At 37.1% G+C, this 20991-nt stretch overlaps 1 protein-coding gene across 6 annotated transcripts in view; it reads left to right on the top strand.

Annotated features, from left to right (window-relative positions):
- spock1 (SPARC (osteonectin), cwcv and kazal like domains proteoglycan 1) overlaps positions 1–20991 on the top strand; it is a 294145-nt gene that overhangs the window by 218544 nt on the left and 54610 nt on the right. For all 6 annotated transcript variants that reach the window (XR_012390146.1, XR_012390147.1, XM_073922464.1 and 3 more), the window contains exons 5-6: positions 7820–7934; positions 16536–16668. Coding sequence is in view for 4 of the 6 variants with exons in the window: in XM_073922464.1 (XP_073778565.1) it covers positions 7820–7934; positions 16536–16668 (248 nt within the window). In the remaining 2 variants the exon portion in view is untranslated. The remainder of the gene's footprint in view (positions 1–7819; positions 7935–16535; positions 16669–20991) is intronic.

The following is a 20991-nucleotide window of genomic DNA, read 5'->3' as shown; positions in this document are numbered from 1 at the left end:
CAGTCTGGAAAAAAATACTTTTTGGCCACCCACCTTTAAACAAGCACTATGATTGATGTAATTAAGTCAGATTGACAATAAGCTTCAAAACTGCATTACCCAGAATGCCCTAAAGAAAATTGCACCAATCAGTCACAGTGAGAAAAAAAATGTCCACCCATCATCAGTAAAGCACTGTGAATGATGTAATTGAGCCAATTTAACAATACACTTTAAAACTACATTACCCACAATGCCTTATAGAAATTTGCACCCATATCACAGTAAGGAAAAAATTCCTTTTTGGCTCCACCCACCCTTAATGAAGCACTGACAATGATGTAATCGAGTCAGATTAACAGTAAACTTCAAAACTACATTACCCATAGCGCCACAATGCCAGAGAATAGCACCAATCAGTCACAGTGAAGAAAAAAATAACTTTTTGTCTCCACCCACCTTGATTGAAGCACTGTGGATGATGTAATCAAGTCAAAAAATCTTGTTTAATAGTGAAATCTTTGCAGAAAAACTACATTTTCTACAATACCACACAGAAAATCGCACCATTTAGAGTCACAGTGAGAAAAAAATACTTTTTGCTCCACCCACCATCAATGTAGCACTGTGAATGATGTAATCTAGTCAAACAATCTTGTTTAAAAGTCAAATCTGTGCAGAAAAACATTACCCACAATGCCTTACAGAAAGTTGCATGAATCAGAGTCATAGAGAGGAAAAGTTTTTGCTCCACACACCTTTTTTTGAAGCACTGTGAATGATGTAATCAAGTCAAACAATCTTGTTTAATAGTCAAATCTATGCAGAAAACTCCATTACCCACAATGCCGTACAGAAAATTGCACAAATCTCAAAGGCAATTTTTTTTTGCTCCACCCACCTTTATTGAAGCACTGTCAATGATGTAAACGTGTCTTGTTTAATAGTCGAATCTGTGCAGAAAAACTCCATTACCCACAATGCTGGACAGAAAACTGCATCAAATCAGTCACAGTGAGGAAAAAAAAAGGTTTTTGGTTCACCCACTTTATTTGAAGCACTGTGAATGATGTAATCGAGTCAAACAATCTTGTCCAATAGCTAAATCTGTACAGAAAAGCTACATTACCCACAATTCTGGACAGAAAATTGAAATAATCAGAGTCATAGTGAGGAAAAACTTCACGCCAACACAGGGAGAACATGGAAACTCCATACAAATATGCCAACTAGCCCAGCTAGGACTTGAATCAGTGACCTTCTTGCTGTGAGGCGACAGTGCCAACCACTAAGCCACCGTGCCACCCTTTATACACAACTTTGACCTAAAATGCAAAAGGATGATTAGACACCTCCTGCAGTATGTTTCAATGCATATTCGCACCACACTTTGGATAATATACAGTATATTCTGTGCATATTCCATTTCAAACATGTCCGAAGTGTGTACGTCGTGTGCCGTTTGTCGATTAGAATTGACTGCTTGGTTAAACAGGAGCTGAATTTGTTCATTCAGGCCTGGAATTGAAAAGTGTGAAGAGGTAAATATCCCCCATCCCCCCTCTCTCTCTCTCTCTCTCTCTCTCTCTCTCTCTCTCTCTCTCATCTCACATTTATCAGTCCGGATCTATCACACTTTCTTATTTTCATTCCCTCTTCGACACACACGTTCGTAGCCTGCAGTGAGGGTGTTTGGGGTTCGTCTCTGAATATGAATGACTCGTTTTTTTTTTTTTCTGTTGTAATAGAAAAACGACCGAACAAAATGAAGGAATACACTGTAGAGCAGTAACAAGAGAGATGCATCACTATGCCGGACATGTGCACCTGTACATCTACTCGCACGTCCACTCTCCTCACTAGATCAATACTCTATTTTTATTCCATTTTCTTTCATTTATTCTGTTTGATGTATTCTTGTATACATGCACTACAGCCTCGCCAATGCATAAGCCAGTAACTAAAGCAACACAGAGACTGAGAGAAACAACCCCAGAGACTCTGTTTTTATCCCAAAATTTTGCAGTACATTGCAAAAATACAAATATTCCTTTCGTTAGCTGAAGTAAAAATTGTTCTTCTTATTATTATTATTATTTTTTTTTAAATTTTCACATATTTCCCAAATGATGCAAAGGAATTTTTTGCAGTATTTGAGCAATTCTGAAACTCTGCGGACCCGGTACCGGGTCCGTGACGTCATCGACTTTCGCTTTCAGATTTAAAGGACTATCGTTGCACCAGACCCCTGTAAGTGGTGTCGTTTGAAAGTGTAGAATCTATATTTTATGCACATATGCATCACTTTGGTTTTTATTCTACTGTACAAAAGTTATTTACACTTAAATACACAGTATTTTGGATACCCGAGCTAGGTATTTTACATTGGTTCGTTTTCATATTTTTTATATGACACATGTACAAGTTATAGCTCAAATGAAAGCTCTTGCCGGTGCTCATACAGTTCTAGCATTCTTTTTACTGAATTATATTCATATGCCAAACAGTTGTTAAATGAATCGTGGTGTTTCCATGGCGCAGAAATGAAAACAATTCATCCATGATCAATAAGCAGCCCCAGATAGCACAGACAGCTGTCATCTCTTACCTTATGCTTCAGGGCCATTCTGCTCTGTTTTTGAGGTGATGTGCATAAGTAATCCTTTTATATGTCTGATGTGGTCCAAACACAGTGAATTATGTTTGATCAAACAAAAGAATAGTGAAATATGTAAACAAGGATCGATCTCTGTGGCTTGTACAGCACCTCTCATCAGTTGGAATCCAATAACTTTTGCATAGATTATGGTGAAGACATTTTACTTTTTTCCTATAATTACAGACATGTGCAGGAGACACCAAAATTAATTACAGCACGCTAGACCACACAGAACCTAAAAGCTACACTTTCAAATTTGAGTTTATAAAAAAAAAAAAAAAAAGCGCCTCTTTTTTAAAGTGTTTATTATAACACAGACAACATATACAGTTATTTTAAACACTTTCAATAGTGATTTATGAAAATTCAAAGGGTTTTCTTTAAAATGATACCAAATTTTTGCATTTACACCTCTGCATGTGGATTTGGGAAGCTTTTAAATTTGGGTAGGCAAAATCCAGGCGGAAATCCCAAAACAACAGCAGAGTTTAACTGGTTAAAAAAAATAAATAAATAAAAATTCAATATTTTTAGCCCTCTTAAGGAATATTTATTTTATAAATTGTCTACAAAACAAACAATCATTATACAATGACTAATGACTAAATGTCACTTTAAGCTGAATATCTTGAAGAATATCTAGTCAAACATTATGTACACTACCTGACAAAGTCTTGGCGTGGATCCCAGTTGTAAGAGCAACAATAATAGCTTGATTTCTAGTTGATCATTTGGAAAAGTGGCAGAAGGTGGATTTTTCTGTTGAATTATCTGTTGATCTGCATCCCAATCATCTCTAATACTGCAGAAGACCTACTGGAACCAGTATAGACTCAAGATTCTCATAGATTTCAGTCAAGTTCGGTGAAGGGAAAATCATGGTTTGGGGTTACATTCAGTATGGGGGCGTGTGAGAGATCTGCAGAGTGGATTGCAACATCAACAGCCTGAGGTATCAAGACATTTGTGCTGCCTATTACATTACAAACCACAGGAGAGGGCAAATTCTCCAGCAGGATAGTGTATAATAATATAATAATTCAGGAGGACTAATAATTCTGACTTCAACTGTACTTTATATTTTATTTTAGTTTACAGGGGTTGTATTTGACTTCAAATTTCTCTGAGCCTAACCTCATCAGACCTTCTGCTAACTACACACACACACACACACAGCAAAATGTCCTTCAGACTGAATCCCATCACGTTATGCTGTGGAGGACATCACGCAATCTGTGTGTGTGTCCCCGCTCTTAAAGCGTGTCCTCACTTCCCCTCCGACACGCTTCCAGCGCCTCATCCCTCGTTTCCTTCCTTCCCTCTCTCTCTCACCTTCGCCGACTCAGTCTCATATGCAGGAAAATATCAAATCATTCCATCCGTCACAGGCTTGAGAGAAGCCCGGACTCCATCAATAAGGCATGTACATCTGCGAACGCACAAACACACACAAAAGACTCGGCAGCAGAAGACAGATAGCAAAGCAGGAGGAAGACGGAAGGAAAGAAAATAGGTATTAGCAGTCTAAAAGAAGTGTTTAGGAGTGAAGTATTTTTATAGTGAGACAGGCTGTCTGGATTGTAAATCTGTGGAACAATTTCTTACTCTCCTCACTTCTTTAGTGGAATGAAATACAAATATTATGATAAACTTAACTTATGTATTTTTTGTAGCTAAAATTAACTTTGTAGCTAAAAAATATAGTTAAAACCTTATTAGCTTGTCTAAAAAGTAACATAAAAGCAGGTGGCACGGTGGCTCAGTGGTTAGCACTGTTGCCACACAGTAAGAAGGTCGCTGGTTCAAGTCCTGCCTGTGTCAGTTGGCATTTCTATGTTCTCCCCGTGTTGGCGTGGGTTTCCTCTGGATCCTCTTGTGTTCCCCACAGTCAAACACGTGCGCTTTAGGAGAATTAAATAAACTAAATTGGCCGTAGTATGTGTGTGAATGAGTGTGTATGGGTGTTTTCCAGTACTGGGTTGCAACTGGAAGGGCATCCGCTGCGTAAAACATATGCTGGAATAGTTGGCGGTTCATTCTGCTGTGGTGACCTCTGAAAAATAAGGGACTAATGAATGAATGAATGAATTGTTTGATAGTGGTTAGTTTCATTTTGCGTTATTATAAGATTGTGCTAATTTGTTGCGTTGTAGTTTTGTTGTTTCATTGTAGCGGTTTGATCGATTGTTTTTCTTGTTTATTCCAAATGTTTATTGTGTCTTTATTTATTTATTTATTTGTTTCATTGTTGCAATTCATTGTGACATTGTTTTGCTTCTTTGTTGTAACGTTTTCCATTGTTTCCTTTACATTTTTGTTGTGTTGTTGTAAATTTTTTGTATGAGTGTTTAGATTTTTTATTGTGCAATATTTGAAGTTTATTTATAAACAAATTTCAAGCTTATGATTTATCGTGGCTGATCTCGCATTTACTAATCACGATCTCCCAATCATATGATTCCCCATTTACTATAAATAACCACAGTTTCAGTCCATAGTTATCTTCGTGTGGAAGAACCCTCCCCCCTCCCCTTCTCCTCCTTTCGTTAGATCGGGTGGTACGGCGGCCCAGTGATTAGCACTGTTGCACCACAGCAAGAACACTGCCAGCTCTGGTCCTCGCCCAGCTGTTGGGAGCTTCTGTGCGGAGTTTGTGTGTTCTCCCCGTGTCCGCGTGGGTTTCCCTCCTCCGGTTTCCTCCCAACATCCAAAGATAGACATAATTAAGCAATCCAGGCACTACTCCCTTTCTCCTCAAGTGTTTCCTTAGCTACTGCAGTCAGGGAGTGTGAGATCTACCTAAGCTCAAGCTCCCTTGATCTAAGGGCTCTCTCCCGGGACAACATACCAAACAAGCTTATGTTAAATCATCAGCTAACTGTGAACTCTTGAAAAAAAAACTTTAAATCAGTTTAAGTCGTTTGATTGCTGTTTTTTTTTGTTGTTGTTGTTGTTGTTTTTTTTCTTTTTGTATTATAATAACATGTTTTTTGACAGTTTTATTGCAACATGCACACTTAAAAAAAAACTCTGGGTTCCACACAATGGGCTCTATTTTAACGTCACGGCGCAAAAGCATTAAGGTGGTTTCCAAATCCACTTTTACTATTGTAAAGATGGGAAAATATGTTCTGCACCCTGGCGCATGGTCTAACAGGGTTGTGTCCCCTCATAACCCATTCACATTAAAGATCAATTACTTCACACCATGGTGCAATTTCTATTTAATTGTGTGAAGATACAAGATGTGCAGCACCTGAAACTACGGATACTGGAAGCCTGTGCTGGCATTTCTCCTGCGGTGTTGCTATCAGTGTGTGAAGAGTGGGGCTGCGTCCGAAACCGCCTACTACTCAGTAGGTACTGCATTTGAATGTAAACGTACTACTCGGCCGTTAGAAAAGTATGTTCTATACAGTATGAATGTGAAAAATATGAATGGATTTTGGACGTACTACATCCGCTATTTTGTCATGGTCACGTGACCTACCTGCGTCAGTTGCGTCGCCTCACTTCCATTCATGAATTCTCTCAAGGGGCATTATGGGATAGCGCAGCATGCATGGGATGCGCACTTCAGAATCTCGCCGGAAGTAGGAAGTCATCCGGGTACTTCTCGCCTACTGATTTTCGAATTCTATGAATTCAGACATACTACTCGGCTCGCATACTGATTTTAGCGTACTATATAGTATGGAAGTATGCGGTTTCGGATGCAGCGTGGGAGTAGAGCACAGGTGTCAAACTCAGTTCCAAAAGGGCCGCAGCTCTGCATAGTTTAGTTCCAACCCTAATTAAACACACCTGATCAAACTAATTGAGTCCTTCAGGCTTGATTGAAACCTACAGGTAAGTGTGTTGGAGCAGAGTCGGAACTAAACTGTGCAGGGCTTCGGCCCTCCAGGAATTGAGTTTAACACCCCTGGAGTAGAGGGTTGCATTGACAATCCAACACAATGGGCAGCACATTGAACACATTTTATAAGTGGTCAGAAACGTGTAAATAACTCATTGCAGAATAAAGTTATGTTAAAACCAAACACACCATTGTTTTTCTTGTGAAACTCCCAATAAGTTTGATGTGTCACATGACCATCTTCCTATCGAAAAAAACCAAAAGTTGGATCCAAGATGGCCGACTTCAAAATGGCCACCGTTTTCACCACCCATCTTGAAACGTTTGCCCCCTCACATCTACTAATGTGCCACAAACACGACGTTAATATCACCAACCATTCCCATTTTATTAAGATGTATCCATATAAATAACCCATCCTGTAGTGATTCTTTGAGTGCAGGATGGTGAACTGTCTCTTTAAATATGAGGAGCTTAATCCTGTAACAGGAGTGATAAGTGCTGTAAATTGTGTGTGTGTGTGTATGTGTGTTGCATTGGAGGCCAGTTGGCATGGCTGCGCTCCAGATGAACAGCAGGTTGGCATCAAACTTCCACAGCGAACACACACTCAGACATGTGAAGGTCAGAGGGAGTGATGGAGTGTTTGACCTCCGTTAAACCCACCTGTGTGTTTCAGACACACACACACACACTAGCTAAATATCCTGATGTTAGTTCAGTCCAGCTGATACTCGGAATTTGCAGTGTAATAAATGGCAAGGGAAACGTGTGTGTTTAATGTTTCCTGACGGAGATGAATGTCTCATGAGTTCTCGTAATGATCTCCACACACACATACACACACTCTACTCCTCCTCATCCTCCTACATCCTGCCAGAGGAACTGCATTACCTGTGCGAGAGAGGGAAAGATGGCAGGGCGCGAGACACTGTTTCTCCTCTTCCTCCATTTGTCAGGAAATGTTTACACTGAGCTATTGCTCAACGTCAACGCTGTGTGTGTGTGTGTGTGTGAGAGATGATAAAACATTTGCCAGAAGGCTGCTGCATTGTTTCTCCTGTGTGTTTGCCAGAGTAAAGCTCTCCTCTCCTCCGTCAGATTCTCTCTCTTCCTTTCATGCCATCTGACCGAATCTGCTTTCTCTTTCTTTTCCTGGAGAGAGAAAAAAAACGGAAAACAAAAGAACAGCGATGTAAAAGAAAGAGGAGGGAGAGAGTATGTGCGTGTTTGAGGAAGACATAAACACAGATCAGAGAGCAGATGAACTGGAGCTGAACAGATCTAGGTTGTCCTGCTAAATGAAGTCTTTCTGTGTGTTTCAGGGCTGGACAGCACTAAAGACCCCTGCATGAAGGTTCACTGTCCTCCTCACAAAGTGTGTGTGAGTCACGACTACCAGACCGCCATCTGCACCAATCACAAGCCAGCTCAGCACAGGTAAGACATGCAGACAACTGTGTGTGTGTGTGTGTGTGTGTGTGTGTGTGTGTGTGTGTGTGTGTGTGTGTGCATGTAGGACAGCAAATAGGGTTTTTACTCAATTAGAAAACAATTGTCAAGACAAATGTTGACTCGACAGAAGTTCAGTCTTTAAAATGTCACAGAGCTCCAAAGTTGATCATCTTTGTGGAATTGCTAAAACTCAACTATATTAATCATTTGTTAAACTGTTAAGAAAATAAACATTTAACATTTAATTACATAGAAAATATTTAGTTTTTATTGTTACACTATTACGATTGAATTTTGTTTGTTCGTTCATTCATTCTTTTAATTTTAATTTATTTAATTTTTCTTGTATTTTATTTTATTTTATGTACTTTTTTTATTATTGTTAAAATATCCAAACACATGCAAATTTTGGTCCAACAAATATATACACAACAATTAACAATAAGAGATAAAAGTAAAATAATAATAGATAGATACACTTAATAAATGAAATGAAGAAAACAAAAGAAAAGAAAAGAAATACTGACCTTTAGTTCTGTCCTTAAAAGGTCATGGTGCTTCGAAGTTTATCATCTTTGTGGAATTGACCTAAGCTATATTATTAATTTGTTAAACTTTTATGAAAAAAAATCTTAACATTTATTTGCGTAGAAAATAATTAGTTTTTATTGTTACGCTATTACGATTAAATTTCGTTTATTCATTCGTTCGTTCATTTGTTTGTTCATTTAATTTAAATTAAATTTTATTAAATTTAATTTAATTTAATTCAATTTAATTTAATTTAATTTTATTTTATTTTATTTTATTTTATTTTATTTTATTTTATTTTATTATTATTTTTTTATTAAATTAAATTAAATTAAATTAAATTAAATTTTATTTTATTTTATTTTATTTTATTTTATTTTTGTTCATTCATTCATTTTCTTTTTGGTTTTAAAATATTCAAACACATGCCAATTGTGGTCCAACAAACATTTACACAACAATTAACAATAAGAGATCAAATTAAAATAATAATAGATAGAAAAAAAAGGAAATAAAATAAAATCAATACTGACCTTCAGTCTTGAAAAATGTCACAGAGCTGCAAAGTTGAACATCTTTGTGGAATCGAGCTATATAATTAATTTGTTTAATTGTTTAGAAAATAAACAATATTACCATTTAATTATGTAGAAAATACTTTGTTTTTCTTGTTACGTAATTCTGATAAAATTGTTTAATTAATTAATTTGTTAATTAATTTATTTATTTTATTTTATATACTTTTTTTTTTTTTTTTTTTTATTTAAACACATTGACTTACAAATTTTGGCCCAACAGACAATACACAACAATAAGAATTAAATAAAGTTGAACATTACTAAATAAAAATATCGTATGTTTTATGTGAATTCGGTATTGCATTTGTTTAAATCTTATTTTGTGATTAATATTAGTAATTATAAAATATAAGTATTCTTTTTTTTGTGTATATACAGTAGTACACTGTAAAAAACGCTGGGTTCCACACCGTAACACAAATCCATTAAGTTAACCTAATAGTTTTTACAAATTTAAGTGGAATGAACATAAGACAATTAAGTTGTCAACAAAAGAACTCAAGAACTTTGTTCATTTTGTTTACTTTTGAGTGTATGAATGTGTGTAGTATGAATGTGAAATCACTGACATTTCTTTTGTAGTGTATATTGAAGTTTTGTGAACAATACTGAACTGTTTATAGAAGATGAGCTGCTGGTTTTTCTTTGATAGGAAAACTCTGGAAACTCTGATTATCTAGTTTTCTGTAATCCTTAAAATGTATTCCAGGATCGCAAATAAATATGAGCACATGTCCTCGTGTCTAATGGCTCCTCTAAGCTGTTTACACTCTGGAATCTGCTCTGTTTGTCCAGGGTCACATTAACATTCCATTAGTGTCTATTGTGAGTCGTCGTCATAGCGACAGCAGCCTCTTGACTCCACCCTCTTCTCATCCAATTGCTGCAATATTAATTGTGTAATGGCCGTTTGAGCAGTTTACCAAGCTGAATTACTAATGCTCTCTTACATGTGCAAACACAAAGCACGCTGGCACGGCAAATATCACGTCTCCCTGAGAAAATAACAGCGCACTGATCAGATTAGAAAGCCAAAGCGCTGCCAGTGGGCGATAATGCTTTTCCTTCTGCTTTATCGCTGCATTGGTCAATCTATCATTAATGACCAGCACATGAGGTGTAGCCGATGCTTCCTGATCATTAATTTACACCTTAAATCAGAGCGCTACATTATGCATGAGGAGCTCCACTGGATTATGCACCACAAAATAACACATGTTAATAAGTCATAAGGAGCCCGCACACTTTTTGCTTTATTCACAGTTTCTGCACTAATCGTTGGGGGAAATTTGGGTCCACAAAAATCAAAGACTGCTTTCACTTATGGCGCAGCGTGATATAATGAGTTGATATTGTTTGTGTTAAAGCATTCTCAAATTAACTGAAAATAAACAAATGCTGACTCTGAGGTAAAATCTAGTGTGCTCTTTTAGGGTTACCATCCGCTTGTTAAGTGTGACGTCACGCGAAGCGGCTTCCGGGTCCAAGCGCTCTATTCAACTCAATGGGGAGACTCATGAAATGGTAATAATAAACGTTTACAAAGCGATTTAATACTTTCGAAAATCACGATCGCAATATACATGTCCATGCCTAATATCCGATAGCCAGAAAGTGATAGATTTTTTATAAATTGTTAAATTGTTGGTATTTGTTATGCAGCGAGCCCAGAGATTGTTGTGTACACTATGATTCAATATAAAATTAACTTTAATGTGTAGCAGGAATAAAACGTGATCATAAACGAATGATTTCTCCACTCAAATGAATGGCGGCTTGGACCCAGAAACAGTATACATACATCACAAACACGTCACCACTTAACAAGCGGATAGTTGGATGAAAACATAAATGTGAATGCAAACTAACTAGGGATGCTCAAAATAATTGATTAACCGTTAACCGAAAGGGTGCTTTTATAAACGATTAATGGTATCAGTCAAACGATTAAAAATATTATTTTATATATTTTTAGTTTGGCTGCATAAGGGGCCGATTGAATGCGCTCTTTGCGTTAAGAGGGGCATCTTTTGAATGCAACCCAAGCTCATTCTGAAAACGTAGTCCCGCTTTATTTTTTTCAAGCGAACGCTAAGGGGCGGTTTGACGCCGTTCCCTATTGCGCTTGCCGGCCGTTTGTTCACTCGGCTCACCTCGTACGTCGGCAGGCTCGAGATACAGAGAGGAGTCGACCGCGGCGATCGGTTTTGAGTCCGGGGAAGATCGGTTCCAGCAATCAGGTAAGACAAAAAAAGAATCCTAAAAATTAAGTGAACGAGTTTTGTAACAGGGTGAGGACGCGGTGAAATCCGAAAACACGATAGAAAAAAATTCAGAGCTTTTAATTTTTTTGGACGGCTTTTTGTAAACTGTTGCTCGGGTTTAGGGAAGCGAGCGGGCGGGCGGGTCGATAGGTAAAATTGGTTGTTCAGTATTAGGAGTAGCGGTGTTCACACCATGTTTCAACCTGTATTATTCATTTATTTTCCTTCAGCTTAGTCCTTTTATTTATCAGGAGTTGCCACAGGCAACTATTCCAGCATATGTTTTACACAGCACCCATACACACTCATTTACACTCATACACTACGGCCAATTTAGTTCATCCAGTTTACTTATAGTTAATGTGTTTGGATTGTGGGGGAAACCAGAGCACCCGGAGGAAACCCACACCAACAAAGAGAGAACATGCAAACTCCACACAGAAATACCAACTGGCCCAGCTAGGACTCGAACCAGCGACCTTCTTGCTGTGAGGATCTTTTACTTGATGAGAATTAAACATTTAAGTTCAGTCAAAGTCCAATTATGAAACTCATTCTTTCGGTCTGAACTGTCCTCAGTATGACTGATCAGAGAACAGATTCAGCAAAGCAGTGTAATTTCCACTTCCTCAGTGCTGAGCCGATATTACAAATATACTTCAATATAACGCAATGAAGTGTGAATTACAGAGTCATAATGTAATGCACAATAATAGGCTGTAATATACTCCATTATTGTGTATCCCGCTGTATTATTACATTATTATAAAAGCACCGCTCAAGGCAGATTCAGCTCGTTCTGACCCAGCAATGTTTTCGTGGATGGGTTCAGAAGGACTGGACCGAGTTCATTTTATTACACCCGCAGCGTTCGGACTTCCAGTACTTTCTGTATTACTGTTTTTGCAAATCGGTAGCTGCTAAATTGACCATTGTCCCTACTGAATGACTTCCTAAATAGCTGTGCGAGTTTCAAATCACATCACTCCATGGTCTCTTTCTGCTCGCATAATAAAATAATCCAGCTTGAATCAATATTTCATCTGCGCTTATTTATTTGCAAGCAGTCGTGTAATGTGTGAGAAAATGTGCAGTCAGTTGGTCATTAAAGCAACATAAGCCCTTCCAAGATGATGTAAGATAACTCTGCTTATCCTTACATACACTACCTGACAAAGTCGTGTTGCCTATCCAAGCTTTAGGAACAACAACTTGACTTCTAGTTCATCATTTAGTATCAGAAGTGGCTTATATGAAAAGCAAAGGCCTCTAGATTACATTTATTTAAACCAAATAAATAATTAATAATATGATCATGTGTTGATTTGTAATTCTTTAATTAGGACAGTAAGGTCTGACTTTGGGCGAGGCAGTGGCGGAGTAGGTAGAGCTGTCACCTCACAGCAAGAAGGTCGCTGGGTCACTGGTTCGAGCCTCGGGTCAGTTGGCTTTTCTGTGTGGAGTTTGCATGTTCTCCCTGCCTTCGCGTGGGTTTCCTCCGGGTGCTCCGGTTTCCCCCACAGTCCAAAGTCATGCGGTACAGGTGAATTGGGTAGGCTAAATTGTCCGTAGTGTGTGTGAATGTGTGTGTGGATATTTCCCAGAGATGGTTTGCTGGATAAAAAACTTGCTGGATAAGTAGGTGGTTCATTCCACTGTGGTGACCCCGGATTAATAAAGGGACTAAGCCGACAAGTGAATGAATGAGGTCTGACTTTGTAAAGTTATGTAAAATCAGTTGTTCCTGACTTTTGGCCTTAATAAAAATTCAGATTTGGACCATTTAATGTAGACTTTAAAATCTTCTGTTTGAGATACAATAATACTTTTTTGCTGTATGTTTGGTGAACATGAGGGATAAACAGAAAATCTTTTGCACTGACTTCTGTTGGAGTATGATGTCAGCGGTGAGATACAGACAGAGATGATATTTGTTTATCACCATCAGATCATCAGGCTTCACGCTTTCTGTGAGATATTGACATTTGGAGTGTGAATGCGGTTGGCATTACAGACGTCTTTTGTCACGTTCTTTATCTCCAGTGTGTGTTTGTGTGTGTGATATATCTGATCAGCCCATGTGGTGTAAGATTTCATCTTCTCATAAACTCTAATCCCCCTCAGAATTGAGCGCTGTCTGTTATATTCATTTTCACTTGGCTGTTCATCAGGGCCTTACTACATTCGTCCAGGTCTTACTACACTTGACCAGATCTTAGTGCACTTGACCGGGTATAAGTACACTAGACCAGATCTTATTATCCTTGACCAGTGTTAGTCCATTTGATCAGGTCAGGATCAGATTGCTACACTTGATCAGGTCTTACTATTATTGACTAGATTTTACTACTCTTGACCAGGTCTTACTACCTTGACAAATTCTTACTACACTTACCCAGACTTACTACATTTGAACAGGACATGGTGCACTTTATCAGGTCTTAGTACACTTGACCAGGTCTTACTACACTTGACCAGATCTTAGAACACTTGACCAAGACTTACTACACTTGACCTGGTCCTCGTACATTTTAGTCTACTTGACCAGGTGTTGCTACACTTGACTAGGTCTAAGTACACTTGACTAGGTCTTACTACACTTGATCAAATCCTAGTACACTTAGTCAGGTTTTACTACATTTTGCCAGGTCTTAGTACAGTTGACCAGATCTTAGAACACTTGACCAAGTCTTACTACACTTGACCTGATTTTCGTACATCTTAGTCTACTTGACCAGGTATTGCTACACTTGGCCAGGTCTCAAGACACTTGACCAGATCTTACTAAGCTAGACCAGGTTTTACTACATTTAACCAGGTCTTAGTACATCTAAACAGATCTTACTACACTCGACCAGGACTTAATACACTTGATTAGGTCTTAGTACACTTGACCAGGTCTTAGTACACTTGACCAGGTCTTACTGCACTTATCCCGATCTTACTAAACTTGACCAGGTCTTGCTACACTTGACCGGAACGTGCTACACTTGACTAGGTCTTACTACCTTGACCAATTCTTAATACACTTAACTAGGTCTTAGAAGATTGACCAGGTCTTAATACACTTGACCAGCGCGTACTACACTTGACTAGGTCTTACTACCTTGACCCATTCTTAATACACTAAACTAGGTCTTAGAAGATTGACCAGGTCTTACTACACTTGATCGGAACGTACTACACTTGACTAGGTCTTACTACTGTACCTTGACCAATTCTTAATACACTTAACTAGGTCTCAGTAGATTGACCAGGTCTTACTACACTTGACCAGGTCTTACTGCACTTGACCAGATCGTACTAAACTTGTCCAGATGTTGCTATACTTGACTTGGTCTTAGTACACTTGACAAGGTGTTACTACAATTGACAAGGCCTTACTACTTTGACCAAGTGTTACTACACTTGACCATGTCTTAGTACACTTTACTAGGTTTTTCTGCACTTGACCAGATCTTACTAAACTTGACCAGGTGTTGCTATACTTAACCATGTCTTAGTACACTTGGCCAGGTTTTACTGCATATGACCAGACCTTAGTACAGTTGACCAGATCTTAGTACACTCAACCAGTACGTAGTTCTCTTGACCAGATCTTAGTACACTTGACCAAGTCTTAATACCCTTGACCAGATCCTAGTGCACATGACCAGGTCTTACTACATTTGACCAGATCTTAGTACACTCAACCAGTTCTCAGTATACTTGAGCAAGTCATACTACACTTTACCAGGTTTAGTACGCTTGACCAGATCTTACTACACTCAAGCATGTCTTAGTAAAATGTACACAGGTATAGCACTTCTATAATTTAATCCTGAAGCGAATCTTCACTTTTTTGCATGCTGCCTGTTCTTACACATTTTTGGAACTTTGAAACTCCGAGTCAAAGCGTCATTGTCTGAGAGATTAGCAATGACACTCTATAAATCACACTGCTAGGAGGAGGCACTGCGTCAGTTATTACCTCTCATCTCCACAATCATGTAGATGCCAGAAGAGTCAGTCTGCTTATCAGAAGCTCTCTCTTATGATGGTAATTTGAATAATGTTAATGAATGACATTGGCTGCCAATGTAAAGGCTTGCTGTGACATAAACAATAGTTTCAAATAGTATTTGTTTGGCACGCCAAATGTATGTAAATGTAACACCAGCTTTATCACCAATTGTTTTTCCTTTCTTTTTGTAGTGAAGTTTTAAATATGACAATGATTTGCATAAGCCAGCTGTGCACAAGAGTTCTGACACCTTTTTTTCTACTTCAGTTAAAGCACTTGATATTTTTTTCACAAGGATCACATGTCAATTTGAGAAATATAGGAGAGTGTTTAAAAAATAGCAAAGAGTGTGTTTCAAAATGTGCTTTTTCTTTTAATGATTAGATACAAGGAGACACTTATATTTCATACATATTTAATAAGTGTAAAATATTTCTGCTGCAAACTATATGTAGTATTTAGGGATATATTTACTAGTCTACTCTGATCTTACGCGTTTGTGTGTGTGTGCAGTAGAGATATGCAGATTAGCTCAAATGTCACCCGAACCACTGCTTCAAACAGACCATCCACACGCCTCCCATCTGCACCTATAATTTTCTCTGATATCTACAGTACATCCAATTCATTATTTTGATTCTTTGTTTAAAGCATGATGGTAGTGGACCTTTTGTTTTTTAACAGCAGATTGAGTAACATTAGAGCTACAGTGTCTGTGATAGATGATACGCTAATTATTAGTTGCTTTATAAAACTACTGTTTGGCTTTGCCCAGATTAGCCTATTATAATTAAATGAACACAGACTTTATCACTCCCGTATTACACGGCTGTCCAGCAATCCTCGATTCTGATCGGTCAGTTGTAACATTCCAAGGGATGTTATACCAAAATAACAACCGCTAAATAACTTCAAATTGGCAGTGATCTATCTATCTATCTATCTATCTATCTATCTATCTATCTATCTATCTATCTATCTATCTATCTATCTATCTATCTATCTATCTATCTATCTATCTATCTATCTATCTATCTATCTATCTATCTATCTATCTATCTATCTATCTATCTTTATATATATATTTCTTTTTATTTATTGTCTAAAAATGCTTCTTGACTTAAGAATTTGTAGATATTTGGGCTGGATATGAGACAAACATATGGCTGTATTTCTGAAATAATCTCGTTTTCTCTCTTCCCCTGTTTAGTGTTAAAGCCAAAAAAGGAAATATCCCTCATAAGCGTTGGATGGGAGCTGTGAATCATGGGAAATGTAGGCCATGTCCTGTTGTTCACTCCAGTTTGGTGTGCGGTTCTGACGGACACACGTATGCCTCAAAGGTGAGATATTAACACTTACTACACACTGCTCACAAACAAGATAACATTTGTAGGCCTAGTTATGTTTTTTCTATATTTAATAAAGTGTGTGTGTGTGTGTGTGTGTGTGTGTGTGTGTGTGTGTGTGTGTGTGTGTGTGTGTGTGTGTGTGTGTGTGTGTGTGTGTGTGTGTGTGTGTGTGTGTGTGTTTTGTGTGTGTGTGTGTGTGTGTGTGTGTGTGTGATTCAGATTAATTCAGGTTCAGATTGACTAAATCTACTGAAGAGTGAAGTAAATCATTGTATTAATTTCAGAATCATAAATCATAAACTGTTATATATATATATATATATATATATATATATATATATATATATATATATATATATATATATATATATATATATATATATATATATACTGTGTATATGTTTGCGTCATTTGTTGGGGGACAAAATGGTCCAGCACTACTTATGGTAATAGGATGTATATTTATTATTAATAATTAATAATTATTAATTAATAATAAAAGTAAATATTAACATATTAATAAATAATAATAATAATAATAAGTGTCACTCATTTTCTATCAACATCTTTTTACTTTTAAATTGCTGTTTATGTAATAGGAGTGGGATCAACCTGTCAATCATATGATATCCACCAATAGCAAACCACAGTTCAATCAATTCCGTACGGACAAAATCAAGGCCCATATATATATATATATATATATATATATATATATATATATATATATATATATATATATATATATATATATATATATATATATATATATATATATATATATATATATATATATATATATATATATTTATATATATATATATATGTTGGCCAAGTGTCTTAATGTCCCACCAGTGACAATATACGGCCATATCACACAGCTACGAGTGTAATATTGTGTTTATACAACAGTTCGACAGCATAATTGTGAATACTTCGTACAAATACGAAGAGTCTCAAAAATCCTTTTGTATGAGGAACTACTTTCTCCCGTTGTTCATTCACATCTGCAGCTGACTTCAGAACTGCAGAAACCATTGCTCATTGACCAACATCTCTTTAGGATAGTATTTGAATGATTCTCTAGTGTAATATATAGAGCGATGACAAAAAAAAGGGGATTTTAAGCTCACATTTTAAGATTATAAGGCTGAGATTTCTCAATATTTCTCTGTTTTAATCGGGATATAACAATAATTAACCTTGAAAATGCCAAAGTACAGCAAGCATTAGCAGATTACTGAGATATAAATACAGCACTACAACATACAAAAGAAAGAAATTGACTTACTTGTGTGTTTTATAATGATTTGTTCAGCTGTACTTTAAAATTTACGCTGTTTTTTTTTTTCTTTTTCGGATTTATTGTGCGGTCTCTGTCGCTATCTTGCGGCGGAACGTCAATCGTCGTCAATTGCTCTGCTCAATGACAGGCTGATGGTCATTAATGTGCTAGATCTCTGAAATGATAAATATTAAAAATAGGCACTCTCCTTATAAATAAACTGCATAGTTGCAATCTAAACAACTACACTCTCTCCTAAAAAAACCTCCAAAGTACATATTATTGTCCAACAGCTGCAATATTTGTCAAACCGTAGTGAATTTATTCATCTGCCGTCACTCCATGTGGAAGTGGAGTAATACAAAAGGGTGAAGAGGCTGTACAAGTGCTGTGACTGCAGAATATAGCACTGCTATCAGCCAATCAGATTCGAGAACCAGACAGAACTGTTGTATAGATATTTATATGAAGAAGTTTGATTTGTAAGAATGTAAAAAGGCTTAGAAGAAAATGATGTTAATGAGTGTTAATAATTATCTGATTTCATGGTGGTTCTTGCTCACAAACCTGGACTTCACATTCCGTAATTCTCATTCTTTCACATTCCAGTAATAGTAATATTTGCAGTATGTTGTAACCGTAAATGCTTTTTGAGAATGTAGTTTGTTTTAGATGTTGAACATTTTCTTTTTCTTAGGAAAAAAGTAGTTAATTTTTTTAAGTTGTTTCCTAAAAAGCAGGTTGAAATTAAAATGAATATTATTCTTCAGAATCTATTGTAAATCCAGCCTCAGGTGAGGTCTGAGAGCAATCCGATGATGTGAATTTAACCTGAACACTATCAGACGCAGGATCATTGTGTCCCGATGAGGAAGGAGTCACCTTTAAATTCCAATATCAGCACACAGCTCTCTCTCTCTCCTGGCGTAAATGATGCAGCGTTTGGTGATGGATGGTTAGGTGGATGAACTGTGTCCGCTGTTGATATTGGATTCTTGAGTCCTTTGCAATCCCCCCCTCCAGCACGAGAACAGAGAGGAAAACCTGAACCTCCAGCTGAACCTGCGCCTCCTATCTGTGACCTCACTGCTTTAACCCCACCCACTCCATTTCCTTTCCTTCAGCCTGAATAAAATCAGATGTGAGAGAGACGCAGTGTTAGATGGAAGATTTTGGATCAATATAGAAATGAATAGCGCATAGACAGCAGATAATCAGAGAGCTGTTATTATGTGCTACTTTTTCAGTGTTCTCTTGTGTTTTTCAGATTCACATGTGATTATCGGGGGAAAAATGACTAGTGCAGTGATTGAAGTAGAACAAAAGTGTATTGTAAATATTATTAGCAAATATCTTCCATAATAAAATATTGACAGTCATTATTTTATTACACAAAACTTATATTAAGGCTTTGTGCATCATTAAAACAAACTAAAACTAGACTGGAATAGAAAAATCACTAATTAAAGCCCTCTGCTTCATTAAATTAAGTGGATAGTAGACCGGAGGAGAGAAAAATGTAACTATATGCACCATAAAATTAAAGTGAAACTGGAAATAGAAAGTCAGCACACAGCTTGAAATGAATTTTAAATTAAAAATATTATACTATATTTACATATCTCGATGAGTGAAAATACAGACACATATTCATTAACACCATATAGAACAAATAAATAAATCAAAAACACCCACTCACAGTTAACCAAAATTGGGTAGTAATGAGTTACATTTACGTTTCCCAGAGATGGGTTGCAGCTGGAAGGGCATCTGCTGGATGAACACTATCAGACGCAGGATCATTGTGTCCCAATGAAGAAGGAGTCTGCTTTAAATTCCAACATCAGCACACAGCTCTCTCTCTCTCCTGGCGGATAAATGAAATGTGCTGGATAAGTTGGTGGTTCATTCCACTGTGGCGACCCCAGATTAATAAAGGGACTAAGCTGACAAGAAAATGAATGAATGAATGAGTTACATTTACTTCGTTACATTTACTTGAGTAAAGTTGTTGGGGGCGAGGCAGTGGCGCAGTGGGTAGCATGTTCGCCTCACAGCAAGAAGGTCGCTGGGTCGCTGGTTCGAACCTCGGCTCAGTTGGCGTTTCTGTATGGAGTTTGCATGTTCTCCCTGCCTTCGCGTGGGTTTCCTCCGGGTGCTCCGGTTTCCCCCACAGTCCAAAGACATGCGGTACAGATGAATTGGGTAGGCTAAATTGTCCGTAGTGTGTGTGTGTGTGTGTGTGTTTCCCAGAGATGGGCTGCGGCTGTAAGGGCATCCGCTGCGTAAAAACTTGCTGGATAAGTTGGCGGTTCATTCTGCTGTGGCGACCCCGGATTAATAAAGGGACTAAGCCGACAAGAAAATGAATGAAGGAATGAAGTTGTTGGGTAACGTGTACTTTTTGAGTACATTTAAATATGTGTACTTTAACTCTTACTCAAGTAAATTATTAGAGAAAAATCAGCAACTCCGTTACTGTCAAATGATGATAAATATGATCATATGATCATATGACATGATTGCAAATATTGCGAGGCACTGCATTGGAGAGGTTGTGAGGTTGCTAAAGAGATGCGGCTTCCGCTTTCGGTTAGAGAGCATGCGCCTATGTTGGAATGATGGCTGAATATATATATATATATATATATATATATATATATATATATATATATATATATATATATATATATGTGTGTGTATATATAAAGTAACTAGTAACTATTTATGTGAGTACTTTTTTCATCAGATACTTTTTTACTTTTACTCGAGTAACTTTTAAAATTGTTACTTTTAGTTGAGTAAAAATTTCCGTAAGTACTTGTACTTTTACTTGAGTATAGATTTGGATACTCTACCCACCTCTGCAGTTAACTCTAAATTTAATTAAATTAAATCGTGATGTCACAGCTATAATAACTCTTGAACAATTTCATAAGTAATATAATCCCGTCTTTTTTAGTAGAATGTTTTTACACACAGATAGATAGATAGATAGATAGATAGATAGATAGATAGATAGATAGATA

Source organism: Danio rerio, chromosome 14 (assembly GCF_049306965.1).
Source record: "Danio rerio strain Tuebingen ecotype United States chromosome 14, GRCz12tu, whole genome shotgun sequence".
In the NCBI taxonomy this organism is placed as follows: domain Eukaryota; kingdom Metazoa; phylum Chordata; class Actinopteri; order Cypriniformes; family Danionidae; genus Danio; species Danio rerio.
The sequence above is the reverse complement of the archived record's forward strand: the minus strand, read 5'-3'. Positions and strand labels throughout refer to the sequence as shown.